This window comes from Mobula hypostoma, chromosome 3 (assembly GCF_963921235.1).
Source record: "Mobula hypostoma chromosome 3, sMobHyp1.1, whole genome shotgun sequence".
Taxonomy (NCBI): domain Eukaryota; kingdom Metazoa; phylum Chordata; class Chondrichthyes; order Myliobatiformes; family Myliobatidae; genus Mobula; species Mobula hypostoma.
The window spans coordinates 71,714,694-71,736,939 of record NC_086099.1 but is presented as its reverse complement, the minus strand read 5'-3'; the positions used below and the strand labels follow the sequence as shown (position 1 = coordinate 71,736,939).

Below are 22,246 nucleotides of genomic sequence, written 5' to 3'. Positions count from 1 at the left end.
GAGGGGGAGGGGGTGAGGGGGAAGGGGGAAGGGGACAGTCCAGCAGGAAATCCTTGGTTTGAGAGGTATTTATATGCCAGCCCACAATGAAAATCAGGTGTCTCAATTAAGGTACCCAATGGAACAAGGGAAAACAGAAAAACCTGAAATAAGGAATCAATGGACCGGATTGTGAACTGGAATGTGGATTACACGGATCGGACCATGATATATTGACCACCAAGAAAACAGGTTCATGGGTTCCAGTTGGTTTAATTTGCAAAACTTAGAATCAGTAATACATTGACACAAAAATAAGTTTAATTTATCATCTTGACCATTATGGCTTTGGTTGACAGAATGAATTATAAGCAAGAAGCAATTGGCATGTTTATACCTCCATAGATAACTTACAAATATTGACCAAATCCATAATTGCATCCTAAAGAATCAACTCCCATTATCTGTTTTTTTTCCACGGAGGATCAACTTAGTTCTAGACCACCATCACTACACTTGTCCCCTGGACTTTACCCAAAAGTAGTAAGATCTCAAATGCTGTGGCTGTTGTAAAATAGAAATGAGGCAGGAAATGCTGGAGATAATCAGCAAGCAGGTAAAATCTACTGGAAGACAAATAAAGTTAACTTTTCAGATGGATGGCCTAAAATCAGAAAGATCTGATTAACCAAATGTACTTCACCTGCAAGAAAAAGAGTAACAAAGCTCTTTAGATGAATAACCAAGCTCAGCTGTGCAACAAGCAAAGAAAAAATGAAGTACAGTTTGGGGTTCAGAGTCCTGGAGAAGGGACAGGGCCCAAAATGTCAGTTGTTTACTCTTTACCATAGATGCTACCTGGCCTGCTAAGTTCCTTCAGCATTTTACATGTGTCACTTGGATTTCCAGCATCTGCAGATTTTCTCCTCTTCAAGAATCTTATCCATTTGTATCAGTGAGGTGCTACAGATCCATCACATAAAGATCAGTGTGATTTTAATGAAATACACTCATTTGCTGTAGGACTTGGGGAAGATACTTCATAAATCACTGGAAAAATTATGACCACTACTTTTATGGATAGCATCAAGCAGGAAAGTATAGCTGTTGAAATTATTTATCTTGTTTATTAATAGTGAAAATATGATTTTTTCATTGTTTATCCAACTTAGAACGATATATTTTCTTTACAGCTTTCCTTAGTAAAAATTTACAGTGGGCTATAATTCCACGGGGATTATTAAGTTTTTCCATGCTATTCCCACATTGTGACATATGTACATGTAAATAGGTGGGCTATTTAACATTAGGTAAGTATTCGCAAGATGGGTTCTTACTCAAGATCCGCACACAGTGCCTAGATTAGCATCATAGTGTAATGAGTTCAGGTCCCAACAAACAAGGCGCCACGCCACATTCGGTAAACAGCGGGCTCGCGTTTTAAACGGTGATGATCAATTCAAAAGGAAATCTGAAGTCTCTCAGTGCTTCGTCAGCTGCTCCCGGCACTTTGGATGAGCAATGTGGAAAATGCTGAAAACATTTCAAAACCCTTTAAAGCACATTTTTATGATAACTTAATTCATACTACAAAGAAATCTCGACAAAATGTCGTGGCCACGCGTTTAAAATAGAAAGGAGGGAATGATAACCCAGTGAGTGTGAGTATCACAAGGAATTACGGAAGAAAAAAAAGCTGCCAGGTGCAGAGGCGTATGAACAGAGTGATAAACGGTTGCATTTAACAGATTTGATGGTGGTTGCAGTAGAGCGGACGGATGGGTTAAAACACTTAAGGGCGGTGTACGCCGGTAGGAGTGCAACGTTTTAGTGTTGATGACCTTAAAGTAATCTATGATGACAAATCAATACACAAATTTATCTCCAATATAAGCTTTTCTAATGTATTTCGTTTCTAATGATTTATGATTCGGTAATTATTTTCCTCCATGTCATCTTCCAATCATCGTCAATGTAGAACAAAATTGATTTTAACAGATTGATCCCAATTCACACAAACGATAAAAGAATTCCTGGATGCTATTTTAATAATACTGTATTCAGAAATAACAATTATTTGTCAGAGAAATGAATGGTCCACGGTATCGGCTGTGAGCCCTGTCCGGATGGCAGGACAGTCCAGCTCATGCCTACTCCACGATTCTGCTGCAGAAACCTTCGCGAGTTCCATACACGCTGCTTGCAAAATCTATCTTAAACTACAAGCGTTTCGACCAAAAGGGAGAAATGAAGTGGCGTGCGTGCATTCGGCAGAATTGTGCCGACTCATGGCTGTGTTGGATGCTAACTGGACATGCCTGTAGGTAGAAGGGAATTTTGTTTCATTTTCCTCAAATTTAGTGGCAAACTGTAGAAACAAAGTCCCAAGATGTGGGTTCATTTAAGTTTCAGCGGTCAGTTTATTGCCTGCATACGAACGTAGGAAAGTGTCAATAAATTAGACCTTCTGTATTTCTCGGATTTTATGATATATCCAGATCTAAAGTTCTAACCATGGATAAGAAGTTACAGTAAATGTTCCCTTCCCTTTTGATTTTAAATCTATTACTTTTTGTCCAGCTCCTGTGAAATATTGCTTCCCTCTATTGACCGGTTTAATATTTGCTTTATTGTGGAACATTGACAGATGTTGGGTCTCTTATTCATTTTTATCCCGTGACATTTAATTCAAAGGTGCAATCGTGTCCTACGGTTCACATATTGATTGCACTTATTAAAAATTAAATTTCACTGGAATGCGAGCCGCCGATGAAGCCACTTCAGAGACCTGGATGTGACTGCGGTTGGTCAGGATGTGGTTGTGCACCTGCTGGATTCACATGTGGCTCTGCTGTAGCCCATCGCATTTATACCGCGCTGCTGCTCAGTCAGAGTTCAGTCTGCTCCGAGGAGCGGCGTCTACTCACTCTCAGAGCTTCACGGTTCAGCTCAGCGCAGCCCAGCCACATCTGGAAATTAAACTGCACTCTGGCAGGCCGTCCAGGTGACCTTCTGGCCACGCATCGGTTACTTCAGAAGACAGCGATATCGCCGGAGCTCTCAGCAGCTTTGGCAGAGAGACCTCGATCACAAGCTTCCACTACCGCTCCCCCCCCCCACCCCACCCCACCCCCATCCCCACGGCCAACCAACGAGGTAGTCAGTGATCGAGAGGGCAGAGCTCATCACTCCGGAACTATCCCGACTTAGAAATCACTCTCTGAGCTTAATCTTCCAGTAAAAGAGACAGTGACCGCGGAGACGCTGCCATCGGCGAGAGGGAAAAGGCTGAGCAGCGATCGATCAGAGGCTATGGACCCCGTCCTCGCCGAGTGAGGGGAAGGGGAATCGGAAGCACTGCTTGCACCACCAACCTCCACAGCCCTCCCCACCCCACTTTTCCCCGCCCCGTCAAGCAGGAGCTCACTTACCTCTGATCTCAAGTAGGGAGCCGGGCTCGGCTGCAATGACAGCCTGAAGGGAAAGCCACCACACCCCCGTGCCCTCTCCTCCGCCATTCAGCGGAGATGAAGAGCCGTCATTCTGCCGGCGCTTAGTCCAAGGGCGCTTCAACTCTCCTCGCCCACAAGTTACTGGGCGGCTTCCACACAGCAACAATGAGCTGACCCGATCCCAGCTCACGCCTCCATCGACTTCCACTCACTTTCTTTCCCTCAAAAAAAGTACTCTAAAATAAACTAAGTTATTTCTAAGGACAAAATAATTTTTATGGTGATTGAGCCTAAATGATTTGATCTGAAATATTTTGAGCCTCCGACATTAGCTCTGAATCGGGCGCCCACTGTTTTTATTATTATTGTTATTATTTATTGCTTTTGCAGTCGGGGTGATGTGAGGCTGGGAGCCAGTCTCACTGACCTGTTGTGTCTCGGCTGGCGAAGCTCCTGCACCTCTCGGATGGCGTCTGGTGGCCGCTTGTTGTCCCGCTTTTAATCGCCCGCTGCCACCACCGCTCTCAGCGAGCGTCTCGCTGCTGCCGTTCATTTACTCTCTACACCCGCCCACCACAAAAACCTTATTTAGCATTGAGCACGCTTGCCCCCTTTTCTTTATTATTCCAGCCAACATGCTGATGTGGTCGGTACCGGGCTCCAGGCTGCCCTCTCCCCGGGACTCGGCGCTCCGCAGAGCGGCTCTGGCTGGAGCCGTGACCGCTCTCCCTCAGCATCTCCCGGGCAGCAGGAGCATCAAGGTCTTCATCAGCTGCAATCCCGAAGGTAAGAAATACAGCATCAACTAGTTTCACTTTTTTAAGCCTTATCTCCTCTTCTTTTAAAAGAAAACTTGTCCTAAGTTTCGCTTAACGGAAACAGCATCGTCAGTAGTGTTAATAATGGGCTTTCTATGAGCAGTAAAGCTGCAATGAGGGCTATTGGCAGTGTTTAAGCCGTTAACATTATTTTCCCGTTAAGTTGAAAAAGAAAGCAGCTTGTTCAGTTATGAAATGAGTAGCTCTTACCCCGTATGACCTGTGTGAGTCTCCAGAAATAATATGGGTTCCCCTTGGTCTGCCTTCAAATAACTGTTTAGTTTTGTCAAAACTGCTAGGAAAATTTGTCTGGGGATAAAAACAACAATCTAACTCGCACACTCAGCGATATAAACCCTACAAATTTCCTTTGCTAACCTCTGGGTACTTGTTGCCAAAATTACGTAGACTCATCAAGCAAGAGGATGAACTAGTCATTGTTTTGACAACTTGCGTTTGGAGCATGTAATGAGAATAAATCTGAAGATAAAACATACTTGGCCTCTTTCTAGGAAATGTCTGTTGTGTTGGGATTTTGGCAACTGGAGCAGTAGTGTGATCATTGCCTGGCCCTATAACGTGGTGATTGGAGCCATGCAGTCCATTGCGCGGAGTAATACTATTGTACTGCTGAAATGGAGTAGATTAAGAACAGATTCAACAACTCAAACTGGGGATCTAATTTTATAGCTGCTAAAGCAGTAGAGTTAGGTCAGGTGAGGAACCCTCATTAGATGCTGAGTGGAGTATATGTCAGGCTAGGAACAGGAGCATCTAAACATGACATTACAGTCTTGTGCAGATTGGACAACATATATGCAAAGGAGTAAACAGCAAACCACCGGCAGGGCTGAAAACAGAAGAACAAAACAGGCAGATCACATCAACTCTGCCACATTCAGTTATGGAAGGTGTGGAAATTAAGCAATGGAAGGAGCATGTGCCATGAATGTTAGTCTAATGTGATGATAGAGCCAGCAAATTCTGCAAAAGACAGGACAGATGTACTTGCAACTCTCTTTAGCTGTAAATGGCATAGGAATGATCCATTTGTTTTCTTCCTGAAAAGACCCCATCAGCATAAAAGTCAATGTTCAGCTCCTTTGATTTACTTGGTGTACTATCAAGGAGCAGCTGAATATGCTGTATAAAAGTAAACAATGAATTGTACTAATATTCTGGTTACTGTGCTTAAGTCTTTTGCTTCAGAACTTTCCATAACTCTGACTAAGCATTCCAGGTTAGCAACAAAACTGGGCTCTCCCCAGCAAAGAGGAAAGTTGCTACAGATTTCCTGCTGATGAAGAGCAAGATTTACTCAGTATGGACAGTTACCATCTGCAAAGAAATCAAAGGTCTTTTTAATGGTACTGTCAAGAGGAATTTACACAGCAACAATTTACTTATTGCTGTTCATTTTGCCAGAGAAACTCATTGCACACTTGGTGCGAAAAATTGACTTCACCTCGGGACAAGGTATTGAGACTGCCCAGTGAAATTGAACTCTGCGGAAATCACGGGGAAAACCTTGCTCTAGTTTAAGTTATACTTAGCTTTAAAAGGATGGTTGAGATTGTTGATGTACACCACAATCCCAGATCATCACTGCAAGAGGTCCGTAGAGCTGTATCTTTGGATTAGCTATTCTAGCCACTTTATGAGTGATCTACCCTGCATCATAAAGTCAGAGTGATTACCCATGATTGGGCACAAATTATCTATTCACAACTCTCAGGTACAGAAGTAGTTCCTCACTATGTATACCAATTTCAGGAATGCACTGATGTCTAAACTTCATGCCTCACATGTCATAAAGTCATGATCTCCAGTACAGAGTCAAATACACTAGCATGAAAATCTAAGGGTATCTATGAGCCAGAAATTCAGCTAGACCAATGGCTTCTCTGTGGGTGTGGACAATGACACAGCTAGAAAAGCTGTTGTCTCACGGGGTCAGGAACTTGGGTTGAATCTTGACCTTGGGTATTGTCTGTGTGGAGTTTGCACGTTTTCCCTTTGCCTGATTTTCTCCAGCTGTTTTGATTTCCACCCGCAATCTAAAGATATCCAGAATGCTTGGTTATTTAATGACAGCAATTTGTCCCTACTGTGTGGATGTGTGATAGAATTTGTGGGGTAGGGAGGGGGCAGTTGATCAGAATGTGAGAAGAATTAAAAACGGGATCAATATAGGTTTAATGCAAATAGGTGGTTCAGTCTACTGAACCGAAAAGCCTGTTTCTATGCTGTACTCTCTCTAACAGAATAACTCGATCAATGTTGTACTAGAAGGGCAAGTCCATTACTCAACTCCTGATTCCATAAGGTGTTTCCACTATCTATGTAGATAGTGAAGCAGAACTCTCTATTCACCATTTGCAGTGAATGCTCCTGTTGCATGGATGTGAAGTTCTCACTATCATCCCAAAAATCATCCTCTCCTTTAAGCAGTCATGGAACAAGTATTCCCTAGATCAGTGAGAATGCTGTATTTTTCAAGAGGGCTTTGTAAGCATCTGTGAATAATCTCGTCTGTGTCACTTAGCAATTTCTTCCTTCTCAGAGCTCAACACAGAGTGTATGGTGCCAGGCATGCAAATATCATGGCCTTCCTGGCGAAGCCAAATTAATTTAACAAGGAGCTCAGTGCAGGGGATGTTGGTTTGGGAGAGAGAACAATGTCTTTGGCTTGTTATCCCGGAAATTTTTGTGGAGAAAGCTTTGGTGCTATCTTTACAGTGTTTTGAGATGCCTACTGTAGGCAGTTCAAGGTTTGGAAGCTTTTAGTAGAACAGGGATCTCTGCTGCTTGGTAACTATGAAGTTTTGTCTCAAATATGAGGATTTCAAATCTCATTGAAATCTTATTCAAATCTCATGAAGGTAAAACCTCACAAACCTTTTTCCTTATTTACCAAAATGCTGTGCTGAAATGCACTCAGTGGCCACTTTGTTAGGTAAAGGAGGTATCTTATAACGTGCCCACTGAGTGTGTTTCTGTATGTTCATGGTCTCCTGCTGTTGAAGCTCATCCACTTCAAGGTTCAACATGTTGTGCATTCAGAGAAGCTCTCCTGCACCCCACTGTTGTAACACATGATTATTTGAGTTATTGTTGCCTTCCAGTCAGCTTGAGCCAGTATAGCCATTCCCCTCTGACCTCTCTCACTAGCTTTCACCTACAGAACTTCCACTCACTTTTTTGCATCATTCCCTGTAAACTCTAGAGACGGCTGTGCATAAAATTCTCAGGAGATCAGCAGTTTCTGAAATACTCAAATCACCCCATCCGGCACCTACCATCATTTTATGGTCAAAATTGTTTAGATCTCATTCCTTCCCCATTCTGATGTTTGGGTCTGAACCTCTCTTAACCACATCTGCGTGCTTTTATGCATTGCGTTGCCCCCACAGGATTGGCTGATCAGATACTTGCATTAGTGAGCAGGTGTACAGGCATACCTAATAAAGTGGCCACGGGGTGTAAGCTCACAGTTCTTGCATTTGACCCACATCAATCAGCCGCTATCAACAAAACTTGACAACGTTTTGAGTGGGAACTTTTCTATTTATAAATATAGTGATTGTAATTGCTGCTGGGTGAAAGATTATGCATTGTAGCACCTTACATGGCAGGAGATCATCTCCACAAATTAAAGTCACACTTCCAGGAGAACACTGTCTTCTTCCATTATGTCACATTTATAATTATTTCCCAGATTTCTATTTGACCTTTGGAGGGCAGCTCTGTGGCTTTGATTGGTGACTGAGCTGGTCTTGTTGACAACAGGCAAATTTATCTTGAGGGATAGGTTAACAGGTAAGTTGGCACTGGTGAATGTTATGATTTAATTGGTTACTTCATGACATCATATGCCCCCATCCTTCGCAAGTATCAGAGTCAAGCTTCAGGGTGTTTAGACACCAAGCTGTTCTCTGCTGCTACTGCCCATCAGCATAGCCATGGACCTGGCAGGAGTATGATTTTTCTAATGTGTTATTTACACTTGAGAGATTACTGCATTCTGACACCAGCGGTAATAACTTTTAAAAATATTTGGTGAAGAAAGTTGAAATGTACCTGTTTGATTAATGTCTGTTGGAAAATTAAACAATGTGGTTATACGCCTTTGTGATTTTAATACAGAATCAGAATCATGTGTCGTGAAATTTGGTAACTTAGCCGCAGTAGTACAATGCAAAATGTGAATATATGGAAAGGAAAAAATAAGTAAGTTATTCAGTTATAATAAGTATATATATGTATATTAAATAGTTAGATTCAAAATACTACCAAACAGAGATAATATTTTTAAAAATGAGGTAGTGTTCATATGCTCAATGCCCATTTAGGAATTGGATGGCAGAGGGGAAGAAGCTGTTCCTGATTCACTGAGTGTGTGCCTTCAGACTTCTGTACCTCCTACCTGGTGGTAACAATGAGAAGAGGGCATGTGGGGATCCTTAATAATGGACACTGCCTTTCTGAGACACCTCTCCTTGAAGAAGGCTAGTACCCAAAGAGGAGATGACTTTCTGTAGCTCTTTTCGGTCCTGTGCAGCAGGCCCCATACCAGACAGTGATGCAGCCTGTCAGAATGCTCTTCATGGTACATCTATAGAAGTTTTCGAGTGTTTTAGGTGACAAACCAAATCTCTTCAAACTCCTAATGAAACATAACCACTGTCTTGCCTTCTTCATAGCTGCATCAATATGTTGGGACCAGGTTAGATCCTCAGAGATACTGACACCCAGGAACTTCAAGTTGTTCACTCTCTCCACTTCTGATCCCTCGATGACTGATAACTTTTCCTTTGTCTTACCCTTCCTGAAGTCCACAATCAGCTCTTACATCTTACTGACATTGATGATGGTTGTTGCTGTAACACCACTCAACTAGATAGTAAATCTCACTGCCATACGCCCTCTCATCTCCATCGGAGATTCTACCAACAATGATTGTATCATCAGCAAATTTATAGATGATATTTGAGCTATACCTAGCCACATAATCATAGGTGTAGAGAGAGTAGAGCAGTGGGCTAAGCACACAGCCTGAGGTGAGCCAGTATTGATCATCAGCGAGGAAGTGATATTATTACCAATCAGCACAGATTGTGGTCTTCTGGTTAGGAAGTTGAGGATCCAATTGCAGAGGCAGGTACAGGGGCCCAGGTTCTGTAGCTTATCAATCAGGACTGTGGGAATGGTTGTGTTAACCGCAGGGTTATAGTCAACAAACAGCATCCTGACATAGGTGTTTCTATTGACCAGGTGATCTAAGGCTATGTGAAGAGCCATTGGGATTGCATCTGCTGTAAACCTGTTGTGGCAATAGGCAAATTGCAGTGGTCCAAGATCATAACCAGACAAGTGAGTGCTACGGGATGATCTTCATTAAGGCAGCTCACACTACTCTTCTTAGGCACTGGTATAATTGTTGATTGTGAAGCAGGTGGGAGCTTCCGACCATAGCAGTAACGTGAAATTCATATCAGCAAAATGTCCCATCATTTTTTAATATTAAAAGATATTTAATAAGGACAGCCTTGATGCTGCTTATTAAGTGAAGATGAGAGAAGTTGGTCTTCTGTAAGCAGTGGAGTCATGAGTGAAATATATAGGATTGCTTCATGATATTGTAAATAGTGTTCCATTTTATAGTCTGAACTTTTCTCATTTAAGTGTTATATTGTTTTTATTTCCAAGTCTGAAGATTCATTGAGCATCTTGTGCTTGCAAACACATAGTGGCCTACAGATGATGTGATAATGAAGTAGATAGAGCGTAAATGTGTATCGAATTGAGTGCAATCTTGCTGATTCAGAACACAAATGCTGTTATTTTTTAGATTGAATTTGTGTTTATTTTTAGTAAATTAATTTCATTGAAGAATTAACAGCTACAAGATAACATGATGTAATGCAGGTTTAGCACTGACAGATTAATTGAGAATTACTTAGAGCCTTTGAGCTTTTGTTGTGTTTGAGATAGGATCTTTTTCATGGTGATTAATAAAACAAAGATTTATGCTGAGGGAAGTAAATGTTAAATGTAGCTTGGTGCTATTAAGATACTAAAAATATTTTGTTGGTAAAGAAAAACATCCAAACATTATTGCAGTTGATAAATTAAATTTTCTCTGAAATTTCCAAAAACACACTCTTTTAGACATGAATCCATTTGAAGATATTTATGCACTTTACACAAATCTATTGGAAAAATATTGCTGTGTACGTTTTTGAAGTAATGTACAATCTTAAAAGTTTTGAAAGGTTAATAAAATTCTGATAGGTGGTTTATATACTAACTCACTAAACAACAAATTAAAAAAATATATTTTTGCACATTGCCAGGTAATTTTAACATATTACAAGTGTATAATCAATGGACAGAAAATATCAGGACATAATTAAAATGGGTAACGTGGATCAAAATCTTTCTCAATGTGTTTGGGATTATTAGATTGCTTATTAGTTGTAGTGATAGAAAGTAAAAAACACTTGAAACTATATAAATATACTGAAAATGAAAAATAAGATCTAAATATACTAACCCATGTTAAATCCTGGCAGTTCCCCCCTTTTTCAGTGAAACTAATAGAGGGGCACTAATAGTGCAGGTCTAACCTACACCAGTTGTTCAGTCAGACTGCCCGGCAGAACTGTCACAATGTCCTGCTCAGTCACTGAACTCGAAGAGTCTGGTGTCAGAGCATAGTTGAGAAATTGTAGCGAGCAGCTGTCATCGTGTTCTTGACTTTGGTGTTCAGTCATGCACCTACAGAAATGCTGAACTTGCTGGCACCTCTGCCAGAAAACGCTGGCACTTCTGCATATCTGTATCCTCTGGTTCTCAAGGCTACTGCCAATGGAAACAGCTTCAGCTTTTTTTTTGTCTGGATTCTTTATCATCTTGAACTCCTTCATTAAAAATATTCTATCGTGCTCTGGTTTAATCAATCCCACCTTTTTCAGTCGTTATATGTAACTGAAATGATATTGCCTTTGAATATAACTGAAACAATCATTTCAAATTGAAGCACCATGCCTTTTTTTCTTACAACTTTACAGTTTACCATTAAAATTGTGATTTTCAACAGGTGATTATATTCAATGTTATACTTCACACGAAGCAATAGATTCATTATAATGGTTTTCAAATACTTCTCAAGCAGTGAGTGAATCACCTACGGAGAATAAATCACAAGGACAGTAATACAGCCAGAGCTGTTGAGCAACAAGTTCGAAAAGCCCATTTGATCCCTAATAAGTCAGAATTTCAGGTATAATTGTACTAATATCACAGCGCAGAATGACTCCTCAAGAAGCTTTTGTCTTTGCAAGTTCCAGGCAAAGTATGGAATAACCTTGATAATTTCATTGTAATTTGCATAACTTGGAACAGCAATTTTTAAAATTACATTAGTCATGTCAGTGTATTACCTAGGTCAGCGTGAATAAAATACGGTATCAGATAAAGTCTTATTTTGTCACCCACGAAATTCTACATAGCCCACAAAATTAATTGAGCCTTTGTGAAAAACCTTTGAGAAAAATTGATCATGTTGCTATTAAGAATGGCGAGAATATCATTACCAGGGCAGTACTCCTACAAAGGACAGATTAAAAGTTGAACTGCAACGCCATAGTGCTGACTCTCTGACCTGTTACTGCTTTTCAAAAGTTTCCTGTAGCAACCATAGAACTAAAATTGGTGGACTTCTTACAAAAAGAAAGGTGTAACTCAAAAGGTTTGGTACATCGCATTGTAAATTGTGCTGATGGACAATAATATCATTATGAAATGCTAGGTATGATAATATAACATAATACTATCTATATTACTTACCTGTGTGGAACTTTGCACAACCAGGAATGACCAGTCCCCACGATATTTTGAACAGTGCCTATCAGGAAATGTTAATGCATTCTTTCTGAAGGAATAGATATGCCTTTGAATATGTAACGTGTTTGAGCTGTACAATGAATTTATGGCATATGACACCTCTAAACAAAGCCTATGCCCTGCCGTGATTCAAAACCTTCAGAACAGTTCCTTTGAGAGTCAGTTTTCTTGATCTTCAGTAAGAAACTTTGCACTCTAATGGACAAATTTTTCCCCAATGGGAGGATTGAAATTAGCAAAGATGTATTTTCATGCTTAAGTAATGCTTTGGCTAGTTGGGACGCTTTTGGGAATCCCTCAGGAAAATGTCAGGAATATTAAGTTCGAATGTGTCTTGTTCCCCATGCTAAGGATTAGCTGTCATTTCTAAAATATATATTTCAGATGATGAAACTACCTTTCTAATATCAAACAAGGGATATTACAAGAATATTATCAATGCTTTATACTCTCAATGCCTGGGATCACTTTGGATTTGTCCTTTTATTGATACATCAGATCCTGAAAGTAGTATGCTAATTGTTGGTAACACACATCAAAGTTGCTGGTGAACGCAGCAGGCCAAGCAGCATCTATAAGAAGAGGTGCAGTCGACGTTTCAGGCCGAGACCCTTCGTCAGGACTAACTGAAGGAAGAGTGAGTAATTGTTGGTATTGTAATTGACACATTTATTTCTTGGTGCTCTTCATATTGTCTCTATTGAAACATGGAACCATATTGAGAGTAATTCTAGGCCTGTGACAATGTCATTTGAGAACACTTGGGAGGGAGTCTAGCATGGGAAACATGTAATGTATTATGCACATTGTCTTGCTATGAGATCTGCCTTAGCAAAAGCTCCTAAAACATCACTTCAAATAGAGGCGCAAAACCAGGACTCACAAAGGGTCTTGGCCTGAATCGTCGACTGTACCTCTTCCAATAGATGCTGCCTGGCCTGCTGCGTTCCACCAGCATTTTATGCGTGTTACTTCAAATAGAGGGTTTACTTTAGGCAAATGACTATGAAGATGGACTTACCTCTTATCTAATGGTCCAAGCTGCCACTGAATTTGATAGCCAGGAGCATGGATCATTGTCATTTCAAACCCTCTTCCGCCAACAAAGATAAGCTTTCATGTGAGATGGTCTACATTTGGACCATCAATGAAGGATCTAGGTATGCCTGGGAATCCTGACAATGACTCAAGGTGGAACAGCTCCTTTAACTTTATTTAGTAACAGGCCTCCACTATATAGTAATGTTGCACCAATGTTTAATGATCTACATGCAGCTCAAACATGACAACTGTATATTACAATACTGATCATAGTTACTGCTGCACCTGCAGCAAACTTGTCTTAATTGTGGTTCCCCACATTGGAAGCTGCCCAGTGTATGAAGAGTTCTATTGAATCAGATTTTGTTTAAAACCATCAGTTAGTACAAAAAATGTTGCTTTTAATGTTATTGAAACCTTCTGCTAATTATCCATTTTTTGTGGCTTTGTACATCATTGTGGATTATTGTATTTTAGCTTTAGTTCATTTTAGGATGACTTAACTGATTTTCAGCCTTTATCCTGTCCTTACTTGTGACAAGAAGTCAATGGAAAGAAGTACATAGGCCTTTCAGTCAAGAGTGGGTAGAAGCTAAGAGGAAGATTTGGAGTAGTATATAACAACTATTAGATAATGTTATTACACAAGCAGTCTGTCAGAACAAGCCAGGGATGCTTTTGAATATTGCGATGTAGAATTTTCATCTTCATCTTGACAACTTAAATGAATAAAAACAGAAGTGAAGATATCACTTTGTATACATACTCTCTTCTACGGAGAATGAGAGTACGTAGTGAATAACTGGAATGATTCATATTTGATTAACAATATGGCATAGACGTAACTATCTTTATAACACAAAATAATGCAACATAGAAGCAGATTATTAATCAATCATGCCTGTGCAAGACTTATGGTAGGGCCAATTTTGTGTTGCTTCCCTCATAATTCAGCATAACTTTTCCCCTTCAATTAGTAATCCAGTTCTCCTCTGAACATTACTACTGAATTTGCTCTCACCTTTCTTCCTGGAAAACATTGAAGATCACAACAGATCAAAGCGTGAAAAAGAACTGTTTTCTGGTGTCACTTCTTATTTATGCTTCTCACCTTAAATCTGTGTCATAAGGATATCAATCACTCTGGCACAAGAAAGAGGTTCCCTTAATTTGCTTTTTAAAAATATTATGTAAAATTTTTTCTACTCTGATGAGTAACATAGTCACTCCATTTATTGAAGCTTATCTTTTCAATAGCAGGCAGGTAAATTATTCTGCACTTTCTGTAATAATATTTCCTTAATAAAGTTTGTTAAGCAGAAGAGAACTCAATACTACAAACTTGTATGATCCAACATTTTATAAACATTTTGCTTTAGCTCTTCCATTTTGTATTTCAGACGTCGAATGAAAGAGAATGTATATAAGCATAAGCTATAGGAGCAGGAGTAAGCCATACACTCCCTTGAGCATTTTCTGCCATTCAGTATGATAATAGCTAATCTGATTTTGGACTCAACTCCACTTCATGCTTTTCAAATCCTTGACTCCCTTGTGGACAAAATAAGATCTATCCCAACCTTGAATATACAGGGGTATTCAAAAAAATTCAGTCACTCTGGGCTAGAGAATTCTAAAGATTCAGGGCCTATTTAGTGACAAAATACTTCCTCATATACATCTTAAATAGGGGTCCCAGTCCAAAATTGCCCACTTGTTCTGGATTTCTCCACAAGGTAAAGTATCCTTTAAGCAGTTATATTTCAAGCCCCCTATTTGTTTGAAATAATATTACTTCACAAATCTACCAACAATAAATCCAACAAAACCTTTTAACTGCCTCCACAGCTCATCCTATCTCATTCACAGATTTATGAGCATGCACCTAAATCCTCTCAAATCATACAGCAATGCTAAAATTACAGCATTTTGTTCTTATCGCCTATTCTCATTCCTTCTACCACTGTGATTTATTTGCATTAAATTTCACCCATTGCATGTCTGATCGTGTCAGCAGTCTACAGACTCCAAAAGTCTATTGCTATCTTCCTCATTGTTAATTCATTCTTCATGCTCGATCCAAAGTCACTACTGAGTCAGACAGTCCAATCTATTGGTAGCAGTCACAGTTACATATAAGGTGCTTACTCTGTATCTATTATGTGCAAGATGCTGGATCCTTCAGATAAGCTAACTACTGAATTCTATCAGGAGTTCAGCAAGGTCAATCAAGGTGAAGAAATGGCCGGTGTGCTGGTGAGATTTGCTTAGGAAATAGCCAGCGACTAGAATTTTGGAAGATCTTGCCCTATGCATGCCAAAAAGAATAGTGATCCAAAATCCAAATACCACCCGGTGTAGAGTACAACTATTCACCTCTATTCTCAACATCTGTCTCTCGGCTAATTTTATATCTATGCTGACACTGTCCCTTTCATTCCAAAGTCATTATTGTGACTAACAAGTCCATTATACAGTGCTTTGTCAAATGCATTTTGAAAGACCATAACATCAATCAGATATTCTCATCAATCATTTTGTTACCTCAATAAATAATTTGATTAAGTTAATCAATCATATGTCATTTTGAAATCTACGTTGACTTTGATTTATTACCTGAAACAAAATTAATTAACATTTTAAAACATATTAGATTATTATTTGTAAAGTTCTCCCATTGCATATCACTGACCAACTTGCTGATTTTTTTTTTATTTGAGATCTATCACTCCTTTGATAACCTCCCTAAATTAAGGAGATTTGGAACAGTGTGACCAGATTCTCTGCAGTTTGTATCCTTTCCACATTAATTCAGCCCACATCCTACATCAAGCTGTTGTTTTATTTCTATTTTGATGTCTGCACCCTTTTAAGTACTTATCATTTTATCCTTCTTATGTTATTCAGTATTGCTACAGTCCACTCCTTTATAATGAAATTGGCAGCTCCTCTTTAGTGAAAACATATGCAAAATACTCATTTAGTAGCTAATGCCATGCCATATGTCTCCTTTCAGCTCTCTCCAGTCTTCTCTTCCTTTAGCTTTAACTAATTATGCATTCATAAAAGAAGCTTGTTTCCTTCATCTGTTAGCTGCTTATCAATTCTCACTTTGTCTTTGCCTCTCTTACTCCCATTTTAGATCCTTTCTCTTCTGCTCAGTTCTTTATTTAACTGGGACTAAATCTTTGAGCATCCCATTAACAGCACTAAAAGCACTGGAACAACTTTAAAAAGATGGTTCATCCACATTCTCAAGGGAAAATAGGGATGGGTAATCACTGCTGGCCTAGCCTGGAATACCCATGCACTATAAAATAAACAAAAGAAACATAGATGCTATGATGAACCCTATTTTAGTAAACCACTTTTCTGTCTCATTTTAACCTGGAGCAGATGTGATGGGCCAAATGGCCTAATTTTGTTCCTATATCTTATGATTTTCACCTCCATCTAGCAAACCATAGATTTATATGACCTTCCTTTTTCACAACATGGAAATCTGCCTATAGTTTGGCCTCTTTCTTGATATTTATTATTCTTTTGCACCATCAGTCACTGAAATTAGCTCTCCTTCTGCTAAGTATTTTAACATTTGCTAATCCCTTGCATTTTTCTTTAATTATTCTAAATTTAATAACATTTTGAACCTTGCACCAAAGCCTCACGCATTGAAACATGCAACACTTCATGCTTCAGAAATAGATCCAACATTATATCTTGTCCATTTTACTTAGCTATTTCCTCGGAGATGAACATGACTCACTTCCACTCCAGTTCTGTGCATAATGAGGTGGATGAGAAAGCGAATGTGGGATCTGCGGACTCTGTCCAAATGGGCCAGATTATTCTTGAAGCATCCCTGTGTCTTCCTGATGAAGCTTGGCGTTGGGTGTTCACTTTAGGAAGCTGGAGTCAAATAGACAAATAATGTGTCCTGCCTATCAGAACCAAATGAGCATAGTTTGGGAGTCAATGCAACCTCCACCTCAACCCTTTCACTCCACCCTTTCACTCCACCCTGAGCAACATTGTCTTTCGACCAAAACTGTCCGTGACTTTGAGCCACTTTCAATTCATATCACATTCTCCAAAAAATATTGTTTTTAAATAATCAAGAGCTCAGAGTCATGTCAAACAATTGACATTATTGTTACAACCCCAGTGACTTTGAGGTTACAGACATTATCCAATCTTGGATGTTTCCTATGGACTGCACACACTGATGTTGATGGCTATTGTGAACACGGCACAGCACATCACACAAACCAATCTTCTGTCCTTGGACTCACTTTACATCGCATGCTGTCGGAGCAGTGCTGCCAGGATAATCAAGGACACAACCCACCCAGCCAACACACTTTTCGTCCCTCTTCCCTCCGGGAGAAGGCTCAGGAGCTTGAAGACTTGTATGGTCAGATTTGGGAACAGCTTCTTTCCAACTATGATAAGACTGCTGAATAGATCCTGACCCGGATCTGGGCCGTACCCTCCAAATATCCGGACCTGCATCTCAGTTTTTTGTACTACCTTACTTTCCATTTTTCTAATGTTTATATTTATGATTTATAATTTAAATTTTTAATATTTACTATCGATTTGTAATCCAGGGAGCAGGAAGCGCAGAATCAAATATCGCTATGATGATTGTACGTTCTAGTATCAATTGTTTGGTGACAATAAAGTACTTATCACATGATGAAACTGCAGCGTGGTGACATTTTGCAGCCAGCTGCCAAGGGAACAATAAAATATTCCTGCTCCTACCTTTCGAAACTGAAATTCGCAGCCACAATGACTACAGTAACAAACAATGTTTAAGCCATTTAGCTACATAGCAAACTTCAGAACACTACAGTCCCAACAGACTCAGCAGAATAGACCACCCAGAAGGCATGTTGGGGAGGCCTCCATTGTGCCAGAAATTGGGGATGCCAGGGAGAGCTTCAGATATGACTGAAGCTTCGCAAAATGGGACACCACTCCGCAACTCCCCCCCCCCCCCCCACCGCCACTAACCTGGCTAATGGGCAGTCATTAGAAATCAAGATAGTGGACCTCAGAGCGGGACTATATTCAGTGAATCATTCACAGATCTGAATCAATGTAACACTATCACTGCTGTCTTCATCAAAGTCTGTGTAGTCTTCCCAAACCAGAAGCTGCTGATGGACCAGGAGAACTTTTTACTGAGAGCTAGATCTGTGATTTTCAGGGCTGCTGATTTAGAGACCTACAAGAACTACAGACTCCTATAAGAACTCCAGGCATGACCTCCTTGTGCAAGTTAAGAACCAATTCCAGATGAAGTTTTAGACACAAATAGACAATCCACTCTTGTGACATGACTTCCACACCATTATCTCCTACAAGGCAAGAATGAATAGCATAAACATCAGTGATGCATTTCTCCCTTAAAGCCTTTCATGTACACTTCAAGAGGAAGAATAAAGGCACAACTCTGTGAGTCTCCAAAATACCTAATGGCCCTGTGATCTCAGTTTCAGAGGGTGACATCAGACCATCCTTCCGGGGGGGTGAACCCTCACAAGGCATCAGGTATTGATCCCTGACAGTCTACCTGATCTAGTACTAAAAACCTGCACTGACCATCTAGCTTGAGTGTTCAGGAATATCTTCAGATTCCTGCTTCAGGGTTCTTAGGTTCCCAAATGCTTTAAGTTGGCATTAATTGTTCCACTGTCTAAGAAGGGCAAACTGCCTCAATGACAATTGTTTCCCTTAAACACTTACATAGAACATAGAAATCTACAGCACATTACAAGCCCTTCTGCCCGCAGTGTTGTGCCGACCATGTAACCTGCTCTAGAAGCTGCCTAGAAATTCCCTACCACATAGTTCTCTAGTTTTCTAAGATCTCTTAAAAGTCACTATTTATCTGCCTCTACGACCATCGCTGGCACTGCATTCCACACACCCACCATTTCCTTTGTGAAAAACTTACCTCTGACAACCCCTTGTACCTACTTCCAAGCACCTTAAAACTATGCCCCCTTGCGTTGGCCACTTCAGCCCATCCTAGATAATGATGTGCTTCGCGAGGTTGATTATAGCTTGAATCCTGTCTCTGCGAAGTTCTATACAGACTTCAATTTACTTATTGAAATAGTAGGTCAACAGCAGATGCTATCTCGTTGGTTCTCATCTTAGCAGTGGACCACCTAGACAGCTGGAAAACTCACGTCATGCTGTTGCTCCTTGGCTGCAGCTCGGCATTCAGCACCAAGATATACAAGAGGTGATGTCTCAGGAATGCAACATATTAATGGAAGAAGAAGTTACCTTAAACCAGCATCCGGTCCATGCTCTCCTCACATCGCTACCATCAGGAAGGAGGTAAAGGAGCCTGAAGACCCACATCTCAAGGTTCAACAACAGTTTCATCTCCACTGCAGTGAGGTCCTTAACCAGATCCAAAAAGCCCCAATATTACATTAGAAGTCATAGAACACTACAGCAAAGAACAGGCTCTTCTGACCATCTAGCCCATGCCGAACCATTAATCTGCCTAGTCCCATCAGCCTGCACCTAGACCATAGCCCTAGAAACCTCTCCCATCCATGTACCTATCCAATTTTCTCTTAAATGCTGAAATCAAACCTATTCTGCGTGCAGCTCGTTTCCAGTTTCTCCCTCTGAATGAAGGTTCCCTTTTATGCTTCCCTTAAAGATTTCACCTTTCATCCTTAACCCAAGACCTCTCATCTAACCTTAATTAAAAAAGATTGCTTGCATTTACCCTATCTATACCCCTCATAATTCTGTATACCATCATCATATCTCTCTTAACTCTCCTACTCCCTAGAGAGTAAAGTCCTAATCTATTCAATCTTTCCTTATAACTCAGGTTCTTAATTCCTGGCAACATCCTTGTAAATTTTCTCTTAACTATATCAATCTTACTAATATCTTTTCTGTAAGTAGTTGAGCAGAACTACACACAATACTCCAAATTTTAGACCTCACCAACATCTTTCTCAACTTCAACATAACATCCCATCTCTTGTACTCAGTGCTTTGATTTCTGTAGACCAATGTGCCAAAAACTCTCTTTATGAACTAATCTCACTGTGAAGCCACTTTTGAGGAATTATGGATCTATATTCCTAGATCCCTCTGTTTTACCACACTCCTCAAGTCCCTACCGCTCACCTGGTTAGTCCTCCCAAAATTCAACACTTCACACTTGACTGCATTAAATTCCATCTGCAGTTTTTCAGGCCACTTTTCTAGCTGGGCCAGACCCACTGCAAGCTTTGATAGCCTTCCTCACTATCCACTACACTCCTAATCTTAGTGTCATCCACACAGTTGCTGATCCATTTTACCAGATTATCATCCAGATCATTGATATAGATGGCAAACAACAGCGGACCCAGCGGCTATCCCTGTGGCACACCACTAGGTACAGGCCTCCAGTAAGAGAGGCTACCATTTACTACCACCCTCTGGCTTCTCCCATGAAGCTAGTGTCTAATCCACTTTACTCTCTATTCCTGAATTCCATGCAACTGAACCTTCCTGACTAGCCTCCCATGTGGAACTTTATCAAAAGCTTTGCTAAAGTTCATGTAGTCAACATCCACTGCCCTGCTTTCATCAGCTTTCAAAGATTGGTAGAGAGGCAGCTTGTGTTGAGGAAACATGTAGCCTGCTGAAGGATTTAGACAGATTAGGAGAATGGGCAAGAGAGTGGAAAATGAAATGTAATGTTGGAAAATGCATGGTCATGCACTTTGGTAGTAGAAGTAAATGTGCAGACTATTTTCTGAACGGGGAGAAAATCCAAAAATCTGAGATGCAAAGCGTCCTGGAAGTCCTTGTGCAGAACACTCTAAAGGTTAACTTCAAGTTGAGTCAATAATGAGGAAGGCAAATGCAATGTTAGCATTCATTTCAAGAGGTCCAGAATACAAGAAAAGGGATGTGATGCTGAGGCTTTATAAAGCACTGGTGAGGCCTCAGCTTGCGTATTGGGCTCCTCATCTGAGAAAAGGTATGCTGGCATTGGAGAGTGTTGTGTATGTGGCCGGGTTACACAACAAAGCTATAAATAAAAACACTGGAGACGGGAGCTAAGTTAACAGGGTTCTTTACTGACTGAAACCGAACTGAACACACACATACAGATCAATATGCGTCTAATAGCACATGCAACGACGTGTCCCTGCAACATAAAGTAGTCCCATATTATACTGTAGCTGCACAGTACACTCTTCCCCTTTTATTTTAATAGTGTATCCACTTTTTTTAACTGGGGCACTACACTAAACAAATATGTTTACCCTTAACATACAAATGCCTGCCAATTGTTTACTTAGTAACTTAATATCAAATTATAACAAAGTAACATAATAATATCACATTATAACAAGCCTTTTTTTTTACTTTTGGCCTAAGATACATTTATAACTCAAGTCTCTAGGGCTGTAAAAATAGTGCAGGATGTCGGTTCTTCAGGTATGATCTGAAAGAATGTACAATTTGCTTTGGAGAACTCAACGATCCCCATCCTGCTTCCATGTGATCATTTTTACTGTTAAAAATGTATAAAGCGGTGGCTTGAATCAGGGCAATGACCCTGCCCACCGTGCCATACTTCTCCAAATGATGATTATGTACCAACGGTAACAGAAGAAATAAGTGAAGCTGTAGCAGAATTAGTCATATTTCGCAAGAGGTGTGATGCATTTTCTGTAGCTTTGGTTTCCATGGTCTGCTACAAAGATGACTTGCCACCAACAAAAGAAGTGGTTGGTGATCTGCTGTCTCTGCTAGTTATTCAAAAGTCGGGGCAATCCACTGACTCACAGAAAAATCAGTACTTTACCAGTAATCATTCACCATTTGATGAAGCAGTTGATCGAAATCCTGTTGTTCATTCCGTTGTTCTCACATTCAGTACAGGTGTTAAAATACAACAATAGAAACCTTACAGTTTGTTGCCAGAATTCGCCTCTGTTTCGATGCTGTTTCCCAACTTCTTTGTGTAAATCAAGACACATTAGCCGAGGATTCAAAATATGT

At 40.2% G+C, this 22,246-nt stretch overlaps 1 protein-coding gene across 1 annotated transcript in view; it reads left to right on the top strand.

Annotated features, from left to right (window-relative positions):
- Positions 1-3,765: 3,765 nt before the first annotated feature.
- Positions 3,766-22,246, top strand: part of LOC134343446 (NACHT and WD repeat domain-containing protein 2) — a 163,539-nt gene continuing 145,058 nt past the window's right edge. Inside the window, 1 exon segment of the mRNA XM_063042151.1 lies at positions 3,766-4,217. Within this exon segment, the coding sequence (XP_062898221.1) occupies positions 4,067-4,217 (151 nt within the window). The 5' untranslated portion in view covers positions 3,766-4,066.